Source organism: Pinus tabuliformis, chromosome Q (genome assembly GCF_031772625.1).
Source record: "Pinus tabuliformis cultivar Carrire ecotype Pingquan chromosome Q, CPIR1, whole genome shotgun sequence".
NCBI classification, from domain to species: Eukaryota; Viridiplantae; Streptophyta; class Pinopsida; order Pinales; family Pinaceae; genus Pinus; species Pinus tabuliformis.
In genome coordinates this window covers 57,394,421-57,419,423 of record NC_142296.1, presented here as the reverse complement: position 1 = coordinate 57,419,423, position 25,003 = coordinate 57,394,421, and the positions used below count along the sequence as shown (strand labels likewise).

Below are 25,003 nucleotides of genomic sequence, written 5' to 3'. Positions count from 1 at the left end.
GGGTGCTTATAGATTGCCCACCAACCCGGCAATGCATGGATTGGAAGGAACCTGTTAATTCTCAAAATTCAAAATTCTGTAACATGTGCGCTAATACCAAAAGAGTGGAGCTTCAGACAGGAGAGTAAAGCTAGATATGAAGAATGGGATATGCATCTACATGGGTTACAATGAAAGCATGAAATGAAAACCAGTGCCTCTATTCTCTTAGCCCCTAGATAGCATTTCACACCTTTGCTCAATGTACATAGTGTAACAGTTGCTGCCTAACGAAGCTTAATTTCGGTTGAATATAACCATAAACGGTTTAATATTAACTTTTCCCATTAAAATACAGACTTGTTATGGACACGCACTATATGCATGTACAAGTACACATATACTGCATGGTACACATATGAGAATTCAGTGACATTACATATTTCGTGGTTTGGCTTGCTTAAAAAATAATGAAAAAATAATGTTTTCTCCTGGGCATTCACATTTTTTGTTTCTAAAATTAGTCATCAATCCTTAGAAAATACAATTGCCTATTCATGGACGGACTTTTAAACCTTCCCCTCCTGTGCTGCGTACAGAGCCTTAATCTCCTCCACATCATCATAACTCCCAAGAAAGACAGGGGAACGTTGGTGAATCTTAGTGGGAACCAAATCAAGTGCCTGCATGAAAGTAGTTTGTGCCATTAGAATAGTAGAAGCCTTAATTATAATACATGTTAGGCTACTAAAGTTATTCAAATTTGCATACTCGTATGCTTCCTGTAAAAGCTTGACCTCCTGCTTGTTCCATTAAGAATGACATGGGGAACACTTCGTACAGAACACTTTGCACAGAGCAAAAACATATACCCATGTCAGTAATAATAATATTCACCGCTTTCTTGTTTAAGCTTAATTAAGCTCTACTGATATGCAATGAATATATGGAAAATTATTAAGTTGCAACTGCATTAAGATTCATTTAATATGAATTCATACCGCAATTTTCCATTGGGACTCTTCTTATCCGCAGGGTACATGAAAATACCGCCATAGAGTAAGGTTCTGTGCACATCAGCTACCATGCTGCGTATAAGATTGCCGTGCAGCCACAAGTTTAGGTTAGGCCAAGAAAATATATTGACTTCTAAGTCAAGGTTCTTAGGATTATGCTATCTTCTCATATTTACAGGTAAGCAACAACTGAATACATGACACGACTAGAAACAGAATTGTCAAAACTAAGAAATCAAAATCAACAGAGCACCTTCCAATATATCTGAGAGACTTGGGAGATGATCCATCTTGGGGAAATTTGCATCTCTCAACATACCTGCAAACAATGTAGTGGGGATTGGAAAAAATTGCATTTGAAACCTTGTCCAAATGAAATAACTAATTCCATGAGCATCATTCATGCTTACTTCTTGGTTGGCTCATCCCAGTTCTTTGCATTGCCTTCATTCACCGAATATATTTTTCCTTTCTTTGGTATCTGAAAAAGTAATTTAACCATACTTAACAATGCACTCAGATCGAGGTATCAATTACATAGTACACAAGCCAAGTTTCCTTTGGAGTGAAAATAGCGGTACCCTTATGTCGGGATGAGTCAAAATGAATTCCCCAAGGGAGGGGTCCAGTGTAAAGCCATTTACACCACTGCCGCTGCTCAGCACAAGCTACACAACAGAAACTATCATTATGAATAATTCAATTACAGTAAAAGTATCTACGCCACTCTTTAGCCGATGCTCAGCACAAGCTACACCAGAAGCTATCTGTCACTATAAATAATCCTATAAATAGGAGAAAACATGAATCTTTCTATCCAATCAGTTGAAGATATAGTGACCTCTGTAAGAAAAAAGTGAACTTAAAATATAAGGAAAAAAGAATATATTAGATATTAAATATGATATTGTCGATTGAATATTGCTTATCGTATATAAGTATTTTAATAAAAAAATTAAAAAAAAGAGTTAAGAAATATATACTTATTTTGTAGATAAATAACTATTATATTAATGAAAAGATTATTGGAACACATATATTTTTAATATATTCATATGTTAAAAGAACAAAAGTTCCCAAAATAAAACCAAATTCCTTAAATAAAATATATGGAGGGTATTTGTGTCTTCGGGGGGGAGAGTTATTACCGTGCAGGAACTCCCGTACATGCAATAACCTGCTGCAACCATGTTCTTGCCTGGTTTGAGAACATCACTCAGGGCCGCCTCTCCTCCTTCCTTCACCAAGTATATTCCAAATATCTAACAAAAAATCATCAAATCTTATGAATATATGTTAGACGATTTTCATTAATTTGTTTAAACTGCAGAAACACGGGCGTGTATTTAGCTAAAACCGTCAATAACCAGTGTCAACGAATTACCTGTACTGTGCTAGCCATACAATAATATACTACTCCATTAATTCAGAGGTAAGGGTAAAGGTAAGGTAAACATTAAAGACAGATTAAAAAAAACATTAATATACCCTAATTCAGAGGTAAGGTAAAGGGCTTTATTAAAGATCTTACCGTCCCAATTGACACTCCACAATCGATGTTGGAAGAGCCGTCGAGTGGATCGAAGACTACGCAATACCTGCATATTCAGGAGGATGATTGATTCCAGGAAAAGATGCCAGTGCTTTGGCGATTAACTATCTTGACAATTTAAATTTTCGTTTTAAAGGTAATCTGTTTCCTATTTTCTATGGGTATGACTTGTGATGGATCTTTTTTTTAAAGAATTTTAGTAACTGATTTAACACTTCTTAAATGAAATGAAGCTCATAAAGAAAGGGTATGGGTATGACTTGTGATGGACCTTTTTTTTAAAGAATTTTAGTAACTGATTTAACACTTCTTAAATGAAATGAAGCTCATAAAGAAAGGGTATGACTTGTGATGGATCTTTTTTTTAAAGAATTTTAGTAACTGATTTAACACTTCTTAAATGAAATGAAGCTCATACAGAAAGAGAGAAGTAGATTCTAATGGTAATTCCTTCTATTTACATAAGGCTTCCCTAAAAACTTACCTGTTCCAAAATTCCTTTCATATTCCAAATTCCCCCTCCTCCCCCCCCTCCCCAAAAATAAAATAAATCCTAGTTGCTCGTTTGTTGAAGTGACCGATAATGACGAAGGATTTAATTCACTGATTGCAATCTTATTTCTTTACATACTTTTCGCATTGAACCGAACATATTCTGCAAGAGGCCCTATCTGGAATAATCGAATAATTTAAAATGCTCATTGCTCTAAATATATGATTAACTTAAATACTGGATCCAAAATTTAAATTCGTACAAAGAAGGGAAGATGAGCAATGAGGACAATACTTTCCCCGTTGTGAATGCTCCACAAAGGTGGCCTCCTCATCCTCTTCTGAAACTAAAATGCACTGCGACATTAACAATGGTCAAAAATTAAATAACATTTTTGAAGGATCATGAGATTTCAATGCTGAACGAATTTTTTCTCTTATATTTAATGGCGGATTCACCGTGCGCCCACTGCTGACAAGAGCCTTGACAAATACTTCATTGGAGAGCACATCTAATTTCTTTTGTTCTTCCCCCTGCAACCTCAAAAATAAGTATTGGATTATGCAATTCTGAATTTAACGTCGGAAAACAAGCAAACGCTGATCATCATCTTCTGCTGACATAGAAATAATAAGCAAAAGAAAGCACCTGAACATTGGTCTCCCCTGCAAGGCCAATGAGTTTAGCCAGACCCGCCTGCAGAAAGAAACGAAGGTTAACTGAGGAAATTCAGATTCAAATATTTCATGATGTGCATATCAACTGAAAAATAATCCACCTTGTTGACGGCAGAGCACACAAACTTGCATCCGAGGACAATGTGACTGAGCAAAATGGAAAAATCTCCTCGCGATTCAGGATACTTAGACTGCTCGTTCAGAACGAATCGCGTTATGGTCATAAGATCTGTGCGATAGGCATCCGCTGCGTGGTCCATGTTCTTTCCTCCAAATTCAATCCAAGGAAATTCAGTTAAATTCAGCCTCTTCCTCTCTGCCTGTGGTCTGTCCGTTTTGATACCGAAGTGTTATAAAAATAATGAAAGGAAGGTTATCTTATCTTAAATCCGATTTTCTAGGCCACCGCGCGTCAAGGGGATGGAGATCACACGGTGTAAGGTGGAAAGATAGTGTGTATTATCAGCGTCCAGTGGACGATTTGATTCCACGTGTCAAGCGGCAGTAATTCTTTGCATGACCTCCCTCGCATTGGCGTGAGCCGGATAAGCCTATAAATAGTAAACAACGTTTGAGGTTCCATGTACCCGTCCTTTGTAATTTAAACTTTTGTGCGTTGTTTTTCCAAGATCGATGAATTTCGGTGAATATTTTATTAACAAGTTTTCAATTGAAGTCTCATGAATATTTTATTAACATGTTGAAGAAAGAAAGAAGTTTTCGAAAGAAAGAAAGAAAGCTAGCATCTACGAGGCTAAAGAAATAGTAAAACTAATTTACGGTATGATAAAGATTATGAAAGTGCGAGGAGAGCAATTAAAGAAGCTGTTGATGAATCTCTTAAAATGGCAAGATAAAAATACAAAACCCTAACTAAAATGAAAAAAACACAGTGTATTCGTAAAAGACAAGAGAATCTCTTACACCTCTCTAAGGTAGCTCCTACGAAATTCTGGAAGTAGATTCTAACTAGAAAAACTAAAGATAATAATAAAATTGCTTTACACGACTAGAATTCCTATCTTAAAAAGCTTTATGAATCTCCAAATGTCATGGATAACTTTGAAACCCTGCTCACAACCAAAGAAGTTTTCTCATTAGAAGACATTGATTTTAGGGTTAAATGCTTGACAAATGGGAAAGCTAAGGACATTGAAGGTTACCAGGCAGAAATCTTAAAGATTGGAGGTCCTGTCCTCATCCCCCACATCCACAAGCTTTTCAATTAAGCGGTCAAGCAAGGGTTCCCTAAACCATGGACTTAGAGCCTCATTATCCCTATTTTTAAAAGTGGGGATACAAATAACCCCTCTAATTATCGGACAATTATGATCAACCCTTTCTTAGCCAAGTTATATGATATTATTTTGGAAAAGAAGTTGAGCATATGGTTTGAAAGTGAAGGTGATATGATATGACCAAATACTAAAAACTGATGTAGAATTGATTAGCCATCTAAGAATTGAATGTTAACTGAAAGTGCGGAAATCGAGGAAAACTATTGGAACATAACACTTTATGACAGCTGATAAACCATAATTAAGATGCAAAACAAAAGTGAAAATAGCGAAAACAGTTACACCAGGCAACAAGATTGATTACGGAGTTCGTCCCTGATGGACTACGTTTCCGGGTCCGCTTTCAAGATGGGCAACTATTTTATTAGGAATGCGAAGAAGAAGTCGATTACACAATGATTTGGACAGAGTGAATTTGCACACAGGAAATTCCAACCTCTGTCATCAGATAGCTCTTTGAACCAGCTTTCCAACGCCACTTACGGTTTCCAAATCCGACTCCGGATGCTCCCGAAACACTAAAAACAAAATCACCTCTATCCCTCCAGAACCTGCATACAAAAGCTGAAAACCACTCTCCTTTCCTCCATGGGCAAAACTGTCTCTTATAGGCTTGTAGATACATCAAAATCACCTTTACTGCCTTTAGGAATGAATTAGCTTACTTGAAGGGTTCATATGGTTCGGTCTAGTAGCATAGGGACACCTTAGGGTTTAGTCACAAGGTCATTGAATTAATTTAAAACAAATTAACCACATAAAACCCAAAACAGACTTTAGAAATGCTTGAAACTGTTAGCTATCAGCACTAACCGGGCGGGTTGGACAGCACATGTGAACGCTAGACAAAGTCCACGGTCAGCGCGCCGGCGGTTCCACTGATAGTTCAACTGGCGGTCCCCTGAACTGCGCGATGAGTTACTATCATTCACATGCCACCCGGCTCCGACGCGGTTTAGAAGATGGCGGTTCAGGACTGTAACCGTAACCTCCGCCGTCTGTCTGCTCACATGTGCTTGGTTCCGACGCAGCCAGAATCCGCGGTTAGGGACTGTGGTTTACCAACTGCTCACCGCAACTGTTTCCAATCCCACTCACATGAACTCGGTTACTCCTCGCGGTTCCCGCGCAGTCAAAACAGTGGTTAAGCGTTGTTATATAGGTTTTGTATGTTTATTAATGTTTTTTAACATTGAAAATAGGTCGAGGGTTAGGTGATAGGTTCATTGATAGGTTTTTTTTAACATAGGTTAATGCATTTTATGTATTTTTAATACATAGGTGTGATTAGAACTTAGGACTAGGGTCTTAGGTAAGGATTTGTACATGGTTTTGATACATGACTTTAGAACTAGCATTAGGTTTTTTTGGGTCTTAGATGTAGGATTAGGGTTTTAGGTCTAAAATTTAAAAACCCTTTTACAATCTTTCGTCATAATGTGATGTAAAACCACATGCGACGACACCCACGCACATCATTGACTCTAGCTGTCTTTGGAACGACAACCCGAACGATGCCACAGATGACACATCAAACATCTGCCACGGATGACACATCCATGTCGATACCAACCCTGTTTATCGAACGACAAAACACATGTCGTCGACCAAACCCTGGGGAACTGTTGATGAACTCAAGTCGACAACCAGGGGCTAAACCATCTCTACTAGACGCCATGAAAACCTATGAACATTACCTGAACAACCTGATCATACCAACAATTTCGATCTGTCAAAGCTGAACTGAAGCGATGACGACACTGATCGACATCCATGAAAACTGATGACGACTCTTTGAACACCTGTGCAATTGGATCGACGGATCCTCCTGGATCATTCCTCTCCACTTGAAATCTTTTGGACCACAAAAGTTTGACTAAACAATTAGTCGATGAGGGTAGAACTCCCTCTCTTTCCACCTTGACTTGACGATGTACCAATGCATTCGATCAATCACCTGCAAGTGATGACCCTGATACCTTTCGGTTTGGTGACCTGTTTCTTCCATCTGCAGTGCGACGATGGGCAAACAACCTGTTATCAACATGACAATTGAATTCTTTCCACGAAGAATCATGAGTTAGTGATTCAAAAACATCTTTCAAAACAATATTTGTAGAACTTTGTTCAATACATCTAATGGGTATTAACAATCTACTTTCTGGAATAACTGAAATATTCAAAGACTCCTTTGATTTTGACTTCATATCAATTACTTGACTTGATTTACTTTCCTGTTGACTGATTACTAAGTGAATTTGCTGCACAGAACTCATCCAACTGTGATGTAAACACTGCTGCAACTTAGTTTGACTTTGAAAGTATCTAAGTAATTGTTGATTTACTTGAATCACTATGTCTTCATCTATTAACTGATATTTCCACTGACTTACACTTTCACTTAATGCATTACTTTTCAAATCACGATAAGGAAACTTTACATCTGCTTTCAAAAATGCTTTGTCATGAAAACTTATAGACTTCCTCTCCACTTGCAAAGAGGCTTAATTACTTTTTAAAGCATGAAATGATGATGCAATACCAAAGAAATGTAACACTGACTTTCCCCAATACTGACCTGCACCCCTGAAACTGAAAATAAACATACCATCTGAAACAAGTCTCTAATTAGACTCACATGTACCATTCCCTACAATACACTGCTGATGATGATAGTTTCTAGAATTTAGTTGAATGAATGAGTTGAGATTCATTCTGTCTTTAAGAAGATGTTCATAGGACATTAAATGTATCCCATGTTTCTTATCCTGTTCATGAATAAGATTTTTTGGAAAAGAATTAACCACCTTGACCAATTGATCTACAAACTGAATCTCACATTTTGAACAATCATCCTTATGTTGTTCCTTAATAAACATGAGTACATATTTACTTGAACTTATTAATTGCTTAACTTGATTTGTAACAATTAAATCCAAGTTTGATTTGACTTTATGTGCCCTAACAATAAATTCAACCCCTTCTTTCTTTACGTGATATTTATTTTCTCTTCTATAAAACACTGCATCTCTATCATAAAGATAAGGACTTCCTAAGACAACTCCGCATATGTCTACTGGGACCACATCTAAATCCACTTCATCAATGTACTTAGATGTAATGCAAATTTTAACCGACACTGCTTTGTGACATGTATCTGAGTTGATTTATTAATCCAACCTAATGGGTATGGTCTTGGATGATTCTATGTTTCCAATCCCAATTGATCAACTATATGTTCAAATATTAAATTTGCTTGTGATCCACTGTCAAACATTGTGTCAATCTTTGTATGCTTAGAAGTTATCCTTATGTGGAGGATTTATGTTTGAAGAAGATACATTAGTTTTCGAACTTGAACCAGTATCATAAGTTTTATCTATCGTAACCATGGCGGTTATCCTCCTTTCATCACCTAAATTTAAACCTAGATCCTGCTGGACTGCTACAATGGCCTTCTTTTCATCCTTTTCCTTAAGGAACTTTTTGGTCTTAAGTTTTGGATGAAGTTTCTAGCACTTCGATTCATCATGACTGATTCTTTGGCAATGAGAACAAGTAGGTCTTTCCTTTTGAATGATCGCTGATTTCTTTCTCTTCGAAATGTTCTTCCCCTTACTGCCACTGGAATCTCTGGTTTCCATCTCTTTGGATGACTGAGATGACAACTTGAATGGTTTGCCACCTGATTCAATATGTATGGCTTGAACACACACCTCATCAAAATCATTAGGATTAAACATCAATAAAGTATGCTGTAAATATGAATGTAAACTGCCGATGTATTTTAACAAAGTTTCACGTGTATCCAATGAAATACCAAGCGCCAATGCTTTCTTTCTGAACTCCTGAGTAAACTCCTGAACACTCTGCCCTTTACCTTGCCTCAGATGTTGCCAATCAATAACAACTTGTTGCATGTATCCTAAAGGATAGAATTGTTTCCTAAGAGCTTTTAAAAACTTAGACCATGAAGAGATGAATTTTCCTTTACGCTTGACATCTAGCTGAGTTTTACTTTCCCACCAGATTAAAGTTGTTCCTCCCATTCTAAGTGTATCTAACTGAATTTTAGTTTTATCTTTAGAAATGTTCTGAATGCGACAATACACTTCTAACTTCTTTATCCAGTTATCTAACTTTTCAAGATTCATTTCGTCATCATAAACAAGTAACTCAAATTTAACATCAAGTTTCAAAAGAGATGTTTTCTTAGGTTTCTTTTCTGTTTCAGATTCTGCACTGAAGAAGAAGAAGAAGAAGAAGAAGAAGAGGACGATGGAGATGATGGAGGTGAAGGAGGTTTATTAGCCTTCCCTTTTCCTTTGTTCTTCTTTGATGCCTTTGAAGAAGAAGCTGCATCTCTCGCCTTCTTGCCTTCGTACAATTCTCCCAACGTCTGCTACATATTTAAGAATGCCTGCTGAAACTGTTCCTCACTCATCTTAGTTTCAGTGTTTTCACCTGCATTAGTTCTTGACATGGTCAATTTCTGAATGACTCGTCGCTTTCCAATCTCTGGATTGATCTGCTCAAGGATTCCTTCTCCTTGTTGCAACTTTGACCTGGTTAACATTCAATGGCACATTCTACAAACGCAACCTGCTTTGATACCAAATTATATGATCTGATATGACCATATACTAAAAATTGATGTAGAATTGATTAGCCATCTAAGAATTTAATGTTAACTGAAAGTGAGGAAATCAAGGAAAACTGTTGGAGCGGAACACTTTACGACAACTGATAAACCATAATTAAGATGCAAAATAGAAGTGAAAACAACAAAAACACAGTTATACCAGACAACAAGATCGATTACGGAGTTTGTCCTTGATGGACTACGTCTCCGGGTCCGCTTTCAAGATGGGCAACCGTTTTATTAGGAATGAGAAGAAGAAGTTGATTACATAATGATTTGGACAGACTGAACTTGCACACAGGCAATTTTGATCTCTGTCATCAGATAACTCTCTGAACCAGCTTTCCAACGTCGCTTACAGTTTCCAAATCTGACTCCGGATGTTCTTGAAACACTAAAAACAAAATCACCTCTATCCCTCCAGACCCTGCATACAAAAGATGAAAACCACTCCTCTTTCCTCCATGGGAAAAACTGCCTCTTATAGGCTATAGATGCATCAAAACCACCTTTACTGCCTTTAGGAATGAATTAGCTGACTTGAAGGGTTCATATGGTTTGGTCTAGTAGCATAGGGACACCTTAGCGTTTAGTCACAAGGTCATTGAATTAATTTAAAACAAATAAACCACATAAAACCCAAAATAGACTTTAGAAATGCCCGAAACCATTAGCTGTCAGCACTAACTAGGCGGGTTGGATAGCGCATGTGAAAGCTAGACAAAGTTCGCGGTCAGCGCGCCGGTGGTTCCGCTGACAGTTCAATTGGTGGTCCCCCGAACTGCGCGGTGAGTTACTATTGTTCACATGCCACTCGACTCCGACACAGTTTAGAAGATGGCAGTTAGGGACTATTACCGTAACCTCCGCCATCTGCGTGCTCACATGTGCTTGGTTCCGACGCGGCCAGACTTCGTGGTTAGGGACTGCGGTTTACCAACTGCTCACCGCAATTGTTTCCAATGCCGCTCACATGAACCTGGTTACTCCTCGTGGTTCCTACGCGGTCAAAACAACGGTTAGGCATTGTTATATAGGTTTTGTATGTTTATTAATGTTTTTTAACATTGAAAATAGGTTGAGGGTTAGGTGATAGGTTCATTGATAGGTTTTTTTTAGCATAGGTTAATGCATTTTATGTATTTTTAATACATAGGTGTGATTAGAACTTAGGACTAGGGTCTCAGGTAAGGATTTGTACATGGTTTTGATACATGGCTTTAGAACTAGGATTAGGTTTTTTTGGGTCTTAGATGTAGGATTAGGGTTTAGGTCTAGAATTTAAAAACCCTTTTATAATCTTTCGTCATAATGTGACGTAAAACCACATGCGGCGACACCCACGCACATCGTTGACTCTAGCTGTCTTTGAAACGACAACCCGGACGATGCCACAGATGACACATCCATGTCGATACCAACCCTGTTTGTTGAACGACAAAACACATGTCGTCGACCAAGCCTTGGGGAACTGTCGATGAACTCAAGTTGACCACTAGGCACTAAACCATCTCTGCTGGACGCCATGAAAACATATGAACATTACCTGAACAACCTGATCATACCAACATTGTCGATCTGTCAAAGATGAACTGAAGCGACGACGACACTGAACGACATCCATGAACACTGATGACGACTCTTTGAATACCTGTGCAATTGGATCGACAGATCCTCGTGGATTAGAAGGTAAGCGGGCTAAAGGCCAAGCAGGTTTTAGAAAGCAACATTCAACAATGCACCACCTCGTTACGCTTAGGATCATTGTGGAGGAATGCCACAATGATAAATCCAATCTCTTCTATTGCTTTGTAGACTTTAGAAAGGCTTTCGATATGGTTCCTAGAAACAACCTATGGAATAGATTAGAAGAGCTAAAGGTTCCTTTTGAGTTGAGAGTGGTCACTATAAGGTTATACAAGAATGTAATTACCAAGTTAAAGAGAAATCAGGGGTGGTCGAAACATATTAAGTGTAATATCAGAGTTAAACGAGGTTGCCCCCTCTCCCCTACCCTATTTGGCATTTACTTCGACAAGCTATAAGGTTGTTTAGAGGAAGCTGGCACGATCTTAGCTGGTATAGTCATCATCCTTCTTCTCTATGCTGATGATATTGTTCTTTTCGCAAGGTGCCCTTCTGATCTTGATAAACAACTTAGACTTCTTAAGGATTTCCGCTCTACCATGGGTATGACTGTCAACACTGACAAAAAAAAAGTTATGATTATCAAATCCAAGAAGGACACTTACACTAATTTTATGTATGACAATAGTAAATTGGAGGAAGTGTCTTCTTACAAGTACCTAGGAATTGATATTCATTACAAGCTCAACTGGAACTATAACATTGAGAAAAGGATTAATGGAGGGTGGAAAGCTTATTTTGGTCTTGAAAATAATTGTAAAACGACAAACCTCATAATGTGGGATAGAAAGAAGTTCCTCTTTTAAACTTTAGTCACTCCTGTTATCTTATATGGATGTGAGGTTTGGGGTTGCAACATCTCTAGAGAATCCTGGAGAAAGGTTGAGCAAATTCAAAATCATTTTATAACGTATAACCTCAAAATTAAAAGCAATACACCTTATCCTATTCTCCTTATAGAAGCGGGTCTTTCCCTTATCAAGAGCCTAGCTATGACTAGGCTTTTGTTGTACAAGAAGAAACTCAATAACATAGGATACCATAGACTTCCTAAGCTAGCTTTAAATTCCAGCCAAAACCACCTGAGGCCCAAACAAGGTTGGTATAAAAACACCAGGGCCTAGTTAAACCATTGGGAGATCGACGAGAAGGTTACATTGCAAAGCATTAATAACATTAAAAATATTGTTACTTCTAAGTTCAAAGAAAAAATGTGGTGTGAGAAAGATTTAGCAGCTAAAAGAAAATTAAGATATTATAAGGAGGTCATCAACCCCACCCTAGAAGATCAAAAGTATCTCTCTGTTTTAACTAGCTCAAAGAAGAAAATTAATATAGCCAAGATCAGAACGAACTCTCATGAGCTCCATAGTGAAACGGGTCATTGGGTAGTTCCTAAAACACCATGGATGGAAAGGATCTGCCATCTCTGTGAGAATATGAACATCGAGGATGAAAATCACTTCCTCTTAGAGTGTCCCGCATACAACCACATTAGGTCTCAGTTTCATTACCTTTGTTGCAACACTGACCTTCCTAGCCTTTTACGATGTCAAAATTATAGTGAGCTCAGGAGGCTTCTCTCCAAGCTTTTTGAGCATAGGAATAAAATCTTAAATCAAACTAAATAACTCGTTTCTTTAGGTCCGATAAACCAAAGTTTGGTTTTTGCGGACGTTAACCACCACCACCACCATCATCATAAAATATGAAATTTCGGTGAATATTATATAAATAAAATGGAGGATGGCAAGATATTAAGATTAATTTTTAAAATTATTTTATTTTTTTTGGAAAGATTTCATTATTATTATTTATTTTCTTGCGAGTATATCTGTGAAACTTAAATGGTAAAGTAATTATTTTTTATAAGTTTTAAATTATTGTAGTTGGTTTGGTTTGATTTGGTTGTAATTTTAAAATTATATAGTTTGAATGGATTTAATGATCAAGAGTATGTATTTTTGATGTGATTATTATATATATATATATATATATATATATATATATATATATAATATGTATGTATTTAGTTTTAAGAGGTTAGATTCAAATTTAAAAGAGATAAAATATATATGGCTTTGTAAAATATAATTAGATAATTTCATCACCATATATTCTCTATCTCATAAAATTTTACACCAATTTAATGTCTAACCTAACCACACCCTTAAAATTAGATTATCATTTTAACATATTACTTTAAAATTTCATAAAAAAAACTATTATTTTTAAAAATATTATATAAAAACTATTTATCTACTTTGGATAGATTTTAAATTATTTTAGTTGGTTCTAATTTTAAAATTAAATTATTATATAATTCAAATATGTTTAATGATTAAAAATATGTATTTCGTTTAAAAAATTAGATTATATATATATATAAATAATTTTATAAAATACAAATATATAATTACATAAATATAATTTTTTTATGACATAAATTCTATACATCAATTTAATATCTAACTTAACTAAATTCTTAAAATTTAAAATTAAATTATTAATTTAATTTTAAAAAATATTTTAGAATATCATCAAATTATAAGAATCATATTTTGATCCAATTTTGCAATATGACGTCTCTTATTCATATTTAGTTTTAACCATTAATTTATTTGTTTGTGAAATAATGTTAAAGTTAATAGTCACATAATCTTAACACTATATTTTTATAGGAATCAATTCAAAAAATATCAATTATAAATACCAAGTAATAACAAGATCAAAACATTTCTTTCTTCCGGTTAATGTCACCATGACCATATATATATAAATAATATCCATGCATAAAAGCGTTATAACGTTTGGTTTACCTAATGTTTTAGGTGATATTCTAAACGATAGAAGAGCAACGGTTGTTAAGTGAAGTAAACAAAGAGATATGTATCTAAATGTTAATGGTTTTAATAATTTAATAATTTGTAAACGTTATTAATAGATTTTATTGTGAATTTATTAAAAATTAATTAATGATTTATAAATTAATAATTAGTATCTAAAATAGGAGTTGAAAGTTTATATTTTGAGCTTTATCACAAAGGACTAAAGATATTTTTTATGGGATTTGAAATTAGGTGGAGAAGATAATATCTCATTGTGCCAATCACTTGGTTGTCTCACACAACGAGACATTGTAGCCAATATTAGTAGAATATGGTTGAAATCTGTTAATTGGGCTTGTTTAACTATTTTGAAGCCTTGAAAAGTCTGATTAGTGGCACATAACTGGAAAGGTCAGTTCATTTTTTTTTCATTGAACCAACTGATTCAATATGGAGTTGATAAGTTTTGTACAATGCAACTAAGGACCCTTGGAACACAAATGAAATAAAAACAAAAACTATGAATGATGAAAACTAACATTAAACCCCAGGGCCCTAATAATGATAGGCAATTAATGGTAATGTTAAATTCTTAAAGTAAAAGTGACATTCTCGTTTATCTTTCATTTTCATCCTTTTAACTTAGATTTTGAACATTACCATTAATTCTTTCGGGATGTTTGAAAGTGGTTTCAAACTCATTGGATTTCGTAAGGAGAAAGTAGCATTTTATATCCCACTCGAAACCCAATAGACTTAACAATTTTCAAGATTTTAGGATTGGATGGATTGCAATGTTTCCATTGGATTATTTCATGTACGAGGGTTTGGAAATAAAATTTAATCAAGAGCACTAAGTCCTCTATGTAACTTGATTTTGGTGGCATTGATTGCTGAATGCCTCGTTCATGACTGTAGTAAAAATGTACCCACCACTCAAACACAATATCAATTTGACATGTTAAGCCTTTTCTATCTATTTGTAATGCTTATAGGTTGATATTAGTGATGAGAATCCCAATATAGGCAATGATTTTGATGATAAGTAGGTATTGTTGTAACATGATTTTTTTTGGACTCTAGAGGTTTTGGAGAATTTTTTTATTATAAAGACCCGAGGTTCGACCACAAGGTGTAAACAAAGAGCCCATTGTAGTATATCATAACATCAATATATTCGATCTCTCGCAAAGGAAGAAAGTATCACCCAAGGCGTGCTGAAACTTATGTGTGATAATGGATTTTAGATGGTGATAGAATACATTTCATCAATTAAAATATGCATCACGATCAATAGCATTCACAAATAAGTTAAATAACCTTTGCGCAAGAGATAAAGAGTCACATCACACAAAACTGAACATAATCTTAAAATTTTGAAGTAGGCACATAAACACAAACATATCCATTCAAACAAAATACATAACCAAGTTCTCTACAATAATCTCCTTTTATCATTATCAATCATGATAAATATTACATCTACATATCTGCATTAACATATCTAGATTTTCCAAGAGTCACTCCCAAAACCCCATTACAACCACATAATTACAATAGGAATACAAAAAACTGGTATTAGCTGACTACGAGTCCTAATTTCAGCAACATAATGACCTTCTTCTGCTATCTCTCTTTTTTTCAACTCACCTTGCATGTCTATATATAACTTTTGTCCCATTGATCTTGTCTGGCTTAACTCGCACTATTTTGATGAATTTAATTCCAACCACATTGACAAGATCCACGCTCGCTTGGTCCACATTTGCTTGATTCTGTCGAATTTAACAACTCAATCCTTCTTTAATGGAATTGATGAATTCCAACGTAACCACTTGGTCCTCTGCTTGCCACTTCCTTCTTTTCTGCTATTGCCTTTTGATCAGATTAGCCATACTCTTTTCCGGCTTGCGCTACCTATTCTTCGTAACCATGTTCTGACCAAAATTGTCCAAAAATGAAGGATACAATAGGCTCCGACCATAACCTGACTCGCCCTTGATTCAATCATCTGCTTGTGCACTTGGTCCTTCCTTTCGCTACTCAATTGGTGATGATCCCTCCTTCACATGTTTAGTTGTTTCTCCTTCAAATGAAGGACCCAACTCTGGAATAACCTCCGAAACTTTACGATGGAAATAAGTATGCATGTCCAAGTGATCTTTCCATGTCCCCATCAAAAGTAGAAGAATTATTAACAAAGTGATGGGTTGTCTCAACATCTAGATGCTCAGGGCGAGCAATGAGCAATGCATTCCATTAACTATATGCATCAAGATTGAGCTTGAACAAATACACATATTTCTCTTGGACAATAGGCTTGAGGTCATGAATCACCTGTTTTTCTTTGTGTGATTCATCCTCCAGGGAAGTGATCTGGGCATCCTACTGGGCTATCTCCTAAAAAATCTGGTTCTGCTCGGCTAGATCAACAATGGAGAGACTCTTATCAATCAACTTCTTAACTTCTTCACACAACTTGTAGAATAATTGATTGCCCTTCACGATAAGACCTGGCCAGTCTTCTACCTGTCTAAACATATTTTGACAATCTTGTGTGTATTGCTAAAGCTTGGTGTGAAAAGCAGTGCCTTGCTCTACAACCTAGTTAATATTCTAAATATACTCTACAGTAGGATTTAGAAGTCGCTCCCGCAATTCAGTAATAGTGCCATGTAGAGATTTATTCTCATCTCTGACAACGATCCAAGCTTTTTCGAGCAAATTAAAACATTGAATGGGTTCATGATTTAAAATATCTTCTAGAAACATAGGGTTAACATCTAACAATGTTGGCCATATTTGAATGAGATTGGCCTGAAATTCAATAACTTCTTGCTCAAATTTTTCCTTATACTACTGAAGATGATCTCTTTCCTCCATGACTTGCACAAGTTACTACTGTAGTGTGTCCCGATCCTGTAGGAGTTGAGTGATCGTCTACTATTGTTTCTTGTGTACCTGAGTGAGATCATACTGTTTTAGGTTTTCTGAAATCATTCGTTCTTCCAAATATAACAAAGAATCTCTAATAAAATGGAAAAGTTGGTTGGAGGACTAGTGCTGAAGGTCTTCTTTAGATATAGTGTTAGCCGAGGAAATCTGCAAAGGCTGACCACTTGCAATCTACTTTTTTGAATGGCACTACTCAGAATGTACTGTAGTCTCATTATGCCCTTACTGGATGGATGGTTGGAAGATTTCCGGTTCCTTAGTAGAGGGTGAGACTAGAGATGGAAGTTGAAGATTAGGGGTTGGTAAAGAATTAGTGGTGTTCACCAGTGGATCAAAAATAGGATCATTAGCAGAGTGTGTGGAAGGTGCACCCAAATAAGTATAGGGAGGGTTGTCATTTGGTGGTGAAGAAACTATTTGAGGTTGGTTTGTGGAGCGAATGATGGATTGTGGTACTTGTTGGAAATACTGAGAGCGGGAGTGAATCAATATTTATTTTCAATTGTTATTTTTACCAGTTAGATCATTTATATTTAGAACACAAAATAAACAATAAGAATAAATGCTTTTATTAATTTATTCTTTATAATGAATCAAGTACAATATATGTAGGGCTCCAACCCTAGATGAAGATACCAATCTTCAATCTTCTAGGCTCTAACCTATATCTTCCAAGCTCCAACTTGGATTTCCAAGGCTCCAACCTTGTCAATTCCGAGGCACCAACCCTAAGGGCTCCAACCTTATATTCGGTTCAGGCTCCGACTTGGTTTCTTGAGGACTCCGATCCTCTAGGGATCCAACCGTATCTTCCAAGGCACCAACCTTGCCTTTTCGAGGCTCTAACCCTTAGCTTCAATTTGTCAAGATATATTTGGTTATACTTCATGACTCCTAATGTCTTCTTCAATGAGCCCTGTCTATCTTCGTCTTCACTATAGTCTCCACGTTATGTCATCAATGACAACCTTGATCTCTTCATATTAAGGTGTCTCCGTTGTCCTTCATGGTACCCAATCATTTTCTCCAAGTCACCTCATGATGGTTTATGCATCATGGTCTTCAAGGGTGTTTCCAAAACTTCAATAAATGCATGTCTTCAATCAATTGCACAAGTTCTGCACAAGGTCTTCCAAACAACTGTCCCAATAATGGCTTCAAAGATACTTCAACCAAAATGCCTCAAGGTGTTGTCAATGTGCTCCAAAAAAGATCTTCAAAAACAACGCTCCTTCAAGAATATTTGACTTCTCTTGCATTTGACTTGTACTTGAATTTACTTCTCCTTGACTTCAATTATCTTTACTAGACTTCACTAGACTTGATCCACATTTCAAGTGTAGCTTTAGGTACACACACAATAAGATTGTCCACAAAGGAGATTACTTTGTATGATATATCCGAGCCACAATCAATGAAAAGTTGTTGCACCAATCATGACGTTGTACCACAGTCAAGCTATCAGAGTCACAGTCCACACCGAGGCAAGGAATCACACTGTAAATGATACTACACTATCCACTGCTCAAGAATCTGAGGCACTGTAGTCACAATCCGCAGAGATTTGAACCACTCTACAGTAAGGGAGCTAGGATAAGATGCTGTAGAGGAGGCTATACCATAATTCAAGGTAAGAAATTCAAGCCAACAAGTGTAGCCACTGTCTAAGATAAAGGCTGAAGTATTCACTGTAATTTTCCACAGTCAAAGTTAAGGGGGTCGAGCTATTGTAAAATAGAAAGTTGCACCACAGTCAATATCTTCCACTATAGTCTGAGGAGAATCCACCACAGTATGAGGAAATCCACCACTGTCTGAGGTAATGAGTTTAACATAGTCCAAGGTAATGATAGCTGTAACAGGAAGTGATTTTAAGGTACCTGTTAGAGTCGGTCTAGTAGCCCTCCACCAGAGATCAAAGCTCTTTGCATTTCATGATTAGGTGTCCCATCAGTGTGATCATGTTGCATTCCGTTAGGCATGCCATAACCCCGGTGGAGGGAGTTTGTGTCTTTTATTCCCCTCCTGTTTGACACTGCTGGTTCAGGTTTGTTTAAGTAAATAAAATCTTCAAAGGGTCATTCATCTTGTTTTAAATTTCGAAGTCTTAGGTCTAGGGTTGAGTCAATTTTTGTCTTGAGAGGTCATAAAGGACCAGCAGGCCAGAGGGATGTCCTTCATAAAGCATCATTTCAATAATTCTCATCATTGTACAGTTAAATTATCACCTTGTTTTCAAAACTCTGTTTTTGAAAAACAAAGGTCATTATCTCGTTTTTGTAAAAATTGTCAAAATTTCAAATTCTCCAAATGTTGAAGTGCAGCCTTGGTCTCCTTTGCCAAAGCATCTTAGAAGCCATCCCTGCAAAAATTTTCAGAAGAAATCATCATTTCAACCAATTTTTTTTTTTCAAAAAAAAAGGAAACTAGAAGTCAGAGCCAATTAATTCAAAAAGTGTTAACACTCAAACATTATAAAGTGGGTTTTGAGCAAATAAAAAATCTAAAGGGAGCCTATAAAAGTACATCACTCTTCATTAGAAACTCATTTGCCTCTCACAAGCCAAGTGAATCCTTGCAAAGGCGATTTCAAGAGTCATTGAGCAAATTGGGCAGTTTCAGGGGCGCGCTACACATCAGGGTGGGCGCGCTACGCGTCAGGGGCATGCTACGCATCAGCGCGATTTTCTCAGTGTAATTTTGTTCAGGCACTACGCACCAGAGGGGCGCTATGCGTTGGGCAAGGTGCGCTACGCGTTGGGTTTTTCGCCCAATAAACCGCCAACAAGCTACCAAATCCTCTTTTCTCTCAAGCAAATTTTAGGTAGGCCTCTCCTCCATGGCTAGTTTTGGTTTTGCAAGATGAATGAGAAATTAATATGTTAAAATGCCATGAAAATGAGAAGTCAAAACCCTACATTGCTGTGGAATATTTAAAGACTTAATGGTGCTAGGGTTTCAAAATATTTTGCTGTCCAAGGTTGCCCATTTTTTATCCCTCTTTTCCCTCATCTTCATCAACATTCTCCTTCAAATTTTCCAATAAAATTTTATAATCTTCCTCTCTAAAATCCTTAAAACCTACTAAATTCCCAAACCCTACTTCCACCTTAAACTTCCACAATATTTTGATTTCCCATGTTGCCTTCCCTAAATTCCTTATTTTTGTTTATTGTTCCTAATTCCCTCATGTTCCCCTATCCCTAACAATCCCCTTGTATTTATGTCCCCTTGGTGACAGCATTTGAAAAAGTCAAACATCAGTTAATTGGGTGCAAAGTCAGCAATACATTTCAGCCATCTTACCTTCAAAACCATGTCAGAAACTGAATCAGATTATGAGCAAAGTTATGACAGTGATTCAACACTGGAGGTAGAAGTGCCAAGGAGGCATCACAAGGGTGGTAAAGGTGGTCGGCATGTCAGGGAGGAGCCCACTTCTTTGGCTCATTTGCAAGCTTGTCCACTTGCAATGACATGTTTTCAGTATCAATCATGCTTTGGATATTGTGAGCGGATCTCAGAAATTCAACATCACAGAGAACTAGTCCGCTTGTTTGTCCTACATTTACACAATGGTCATGTGAACCTTGCAGGAGTGGATTTCACCCTATCACCCGAAATTGTTGCTCAAGCCACCGGGATACCAAATGTTGGGGAGGAGTGGAACAAGCGCCAGCAGTTAGACAGATTTCATTATCAACCATATATCAAACCCGGGTGTATGAGACACCTAACTGCTGTTTTTCCCTTCAGATTCCTAAGGGATGAGTATGCACCCTTGATGAGGCTCATTATGCGCTATTTCACTTGTGAGGGAAGATTTTCACGTTTATATTCGTACCATATCCTTTTGTTGATGCATTTCACCCAGGTACGAATGATGAACATTCCATTTTTCATGTGCCGAAATATAGAGAGGATGGTGCCCTTAGTGCAAAGGAAGAACCCCGCACAGCAACACAAGAGTATATATCATTATGCACTGATCGAGATCATAGTGATGCATCAGTTGGCACATCAAGGTATTGCTTGGGAGGATTTCATCTCTCGCGACTTCTTCACGGTGCCACAGCCACCCCCTGAGATTGTCCATGATGAGGGAGGGCCTTCACATCAGTTTCACATTCCAGAGCCCGAGCATGTCAGCACTCCAGCATGTGTTACATATCAGAGAGGCCACAGGGCCTTATTTGCATCTGCACGGCGAGTATTATCTCCACACCAGGTGGAAGGGGTCTCGCCTTCTTCGTCAGCACAGCGAGTGTTATCTCCACATCAGGTGGAAGGGGCCTCGCTTTCGACAACAAAACTGGTACAGGAGAGAGGCAAGCAACCCATGATTGATGAGGGACCATTAGGTGCTCCGGACATAGACATCATTGACCTTGACATCAGTTCTCCTAGCTCGGAGCTAAAGGAGATCATTCAGCAACAAAAGGCTGAAAATCACTTGTTGCAGCAGAAGTTGGAAATGGAAAATTTGACAATCAAATACTTAGAGCAGCGCAACAAACAGTTAGAGGATGAACACACTCTTGATGAGTTGCGGAGGATCCGAGAAGACCGGAACTTGGCTCGCAAGAGACCCGGTGATTTGACACCTATTGAGCAAGGGTCTATGCTCATTTAGGTGAACACTCATTTAGAGAAGCTCCTAGCCAAGGCAAACAGGGACAAAAATATGCTCCGCCACATGAAGAATCATTATTGGGCCCGCATGCATGTGTGCAAAGCGAAAATGAAGTTACTCAAAGGACGATTGGCCAAGGCACTAAAACGGAGAAAAAGGCCCGATCCACTTCATATTTTGGTTGAAGCCTCCTTGAAGGAGCATGGTGCTCAATGATACACCCCCAGCTCAAAATTCAGAAAATTTGGAGCAATTTTGGTCAATTTTGAATTTTTTTTTGCTAAAAACAGGTTTTTGCCCTCAACGCGTAGCGCGCCGCGTGCTACCCTGAAGATGGGGAGGTCCATTTCACAAAAACTCTGCATTTTTGGATTTTTCATGACAAATTACACTTTCTCAGCCATTGCCAAGACATTTCATTGAGATTTGGGCCCCCAAAAGGTCAAAAAACAAGCAAAAAATGACCTTCTGCCACTTTTTGGACACACAGGAAGCAGTCTTGGAAGATTGCATTTTTTGAGGGGCAAATGGGCACCAAATTGAGAAATTCTACTTGGGCTGGAGAGTAGGCATCCAGACCTTTCCAACAAGCTCACTTGAGCCTCATTTGGATTCCGGTAAGTGCCCCAAAAGTGGGCTCAAAGGCGCACTACGCGTTGAGAAATGGCGCGCTACGCATCAGGGAAATTTGCCCGTTTTTCATCTACAGCTCAGGACAACGCAACTTTTGACTAGTTTTGACTTTTCATGGGATTTTTCACCCTCTTTGATGTAACTAATTATTTTCATGATGAAATGACACTTTTTTACCTATTCTAGAAGATTCATTCATAAAATAGCAAAAAATTAATGAATGAATTGGTTTCCTAACTTATAGAGGCAAGTTGTTTTGGTTGCCTAGATTGTAGTGCTCAGTTTAGAATTGGTTGAAACAGCTCCTAGGATGATGAGCTCGACCCCTAGAGGCAAGGGAATGTGTTAACTTGCCTATATTATGTATTTTCTTAGTCATTTTCATGGTTGGACTCTTGAGGGATAAGCTTAGACTGTATTACTCTTTGTATCTCTGCAATTTTGGCAAAGGAAAGACCAGGGTTTTGCAGCACTATTTGGGATTCCTGTGGTGATTTGTGTTGATGGTGTGTTTCTCTCATGTACTTGTAAGTTTGTTATGTGTATCATTTTCCTACTCTCCTCTTCTGCAAATTAAGTAAATGAAGTGTTAAGGTAGAATTCATGGTTTCTATGCTCTGCCTTTAAGTTTGCTTAATATCTATGTTTTCATCTGTTTAAGGAGAACTCCTGATGGTTTCTTGCTCTCCTTAGCTCCTCACCAGTCATACCTATCCATTCACTAACTTCAAAGGCATCAAGACAATCTCCTACCTTGCCCCAAAAAGACCTCTGCAAAAACTGTGTCTCATCCCCGCACCCAAAATTGTCGTGCTCAGTTTTCCAACAAAACCCTAAAAATTTGAAATCAAACTTTCCCTATCAGTTTACTAGCCTAAAATCAGTGTTCTTTATTGGTCATCTTAGCCCTTTGAAGACCTTTTGCCGAGATAGACCCGGAGAGAGCCCTCTCCTGTCCTCGTAGGGCTAGCTACGAGGCTAAGTGGTTTGATGTTGCCTTGGATTTTGCCTTCTTCAGCCTGAGGCCAAATTCGAGCGCTAACATATTGGCGACCATACTGGGGAGAACAACTTGTTTGCGGGTTGATGTGTTTATTTCATAAGTCTTAGACGGAGCCTGAAGTTATGCCAGGTAGCCTTCGAAACGCTTTTGCTTTGCATAAGCGGAAGTAGATAAACGCTGCTTCAGTCCATCTCCGTGAGCTTGTGAATACAACACTTCATTTGCATTTTACCCCAGTACATTTGTAAACTCTGAACTTTTGATGATAAGTTGAGAGTTTTCACAGGCTGATTGGCTATTTGTTCCTTGATATTTTGAGAATATCCAAGCTGGCTTCAGATTCTAGTCATATATTCAAATCTCACTCATGTCCAGCTGTTTTTAAGTATTTTGAAGACATTGATTTTGACGAGAGCTTCGAGTTGTCCCTGTTCAAAACCAAATCTGAAAGTGCACTTGATTCTCTAGTTCCCAACCCTGATTTTGCTGCTGCCCTTGAAATCGAGAGACACAATAAATTGGTTGAAAATTTCATCCTAAGACACCTTCAGACAGATATCCAAGTCACTAATCTTGCTGATTTCCTCAAAACTGTATCTGTCAACATTGGATCTACTATCACGGCTTCTGTTCCGCAAGAGCAGACCAATCCTCCTTTTATTTCTATATCCTCTATAGTTACACATCCTGAATCTACAGTCAATTCTCCCTCTTCATCCCATATCGCTTCTCCTCCGCCTACACCTCCATATACCCCTCATACTACAGCTACACCTACTCCACCTACTACTCCTAGACCCAATCTACCTAAAGCAATGGCTGCCCGGTTTGCCCCTCTTTCTCTTCCCCAAAATCTGCATGATATGCCAGCTGATTATTAGAGTAAAATTCCCATGTTTGATGGCACTCCTCAAGGTGTTTTCGCTCAGCAGCATATAGACAAAATGGCAACTTTCTTTGATCTATATGAGATAGATGAAGAAGATGTAACTATGCATTTGTTTGTGCAAACATTAGGAGAAGTAAGAAAATGGTTCAGAAGTTTGACAGCTAGAAGCATACCCACATTGGATGAACTTCAGAAGCAGTTTCTAGATCGATGGGAAATCAGAAAGGATCCACTTCAGATCAATGCCGAGTACAACAATCTCAAACGCAATCATGGTGAGTCTGTCCAAGATTACATTATCAGATTTAACACAGTTTACAATGCTATTGCAGATGATTTAAGACCATCTAGAAAATCAGCTCTTCGCAAATTCCCGGATGGCTTTGATCTGGAGATGGCTTATTCATTGCGAGATAGAGATCCGCCTACCTTGGAGGATATGCAGAAAATCGCTGTTAGTGTTGAAGCGAATTTGAATGATAAAAGAGCAAGGATGAAAGCCGAAAAACGAGTGACAATCAAAGAAGAAGCTTCTACATCAGATCAGCTCCTTCACAAGGTAGAAAAGGTAGAAAGGATGCTCGAAAAGGCTCATCTCGACAAGCCGGAACCGCAGATTCGCAATCCTAATTTCCTAGGTCTGCAGCAGCCACAATATAGAATTAAGCAGCGTGAAACAAGGGCACAAGAGTCAGCAGTTCAGCAGCAAATAAAACCTCCTCTTCAGCAGAATTTTGTTAGCCAAGAATCCGAAGATG

The 25,003-nt window shown here is 37.6% G+C and overlaps 1 protein-coding gene across 1 annotated transcript; it reads right to left on the bottom strand.

Annotated features, from left to right (window-relative positions):
* Window positions 1-280: 280 nt before the first annotated feature.
* FBP (Inositol monophosphatase family protein) lies at window positions 281-4,075 on the bottom strand. Its single transcript, XM_089383888.1, has 12 exons — window positions 3,819-4,075; window positions 3,689-3,736; window positions 3,499-3,573; window positions 3,335-3,396; window positions 2,527-2,593; window positions 2,144-2,257; window positions 1,577-1,663; window positions 1,406-1,476; window positions 1,249-1,314; window positions 981-1,067; window positions 751-826; window positions 281-662 (listed from the first exon to the last, which is right to left on the bottom strand). The coding sequence occupies exons 1-12, from the start codon at window positions 3,975-3,977 to the stop codon at window positions 549-551; spliced, it is 1,026 nt and encodes a 341-aa protein (XP_089240014.1). The 5' UTR covers window positions 3,978-4,075; the 3' UTR covers window positions 281-548.
* Between the last annotated feature and the right edge of the window lie 20,928 nt (window positions 4,076-25,003).

Coding starts and splice junctions, on each gene's coding strand:
- FBP (XM_089383888.1), bottom strand. CDS start 3,977: ATGGACCACGCAGCGGATGCCTATCGCACAGATCTTATGACCATAACG. Junction 2,258..2,526: donor GTGGAGTGTCAATTGGGACG/GTAAGATCTTTA, acceptor ATTTTTTGTTAG/ATATTTGGAATATACTTGGT. Junction 1,477..1,576: donor TGACTCATCCCGACATAAGG/GTACCGCTATTT, acceptor TTACTTTTTCAG/ATACCAAAGAAAGGAAAAAT.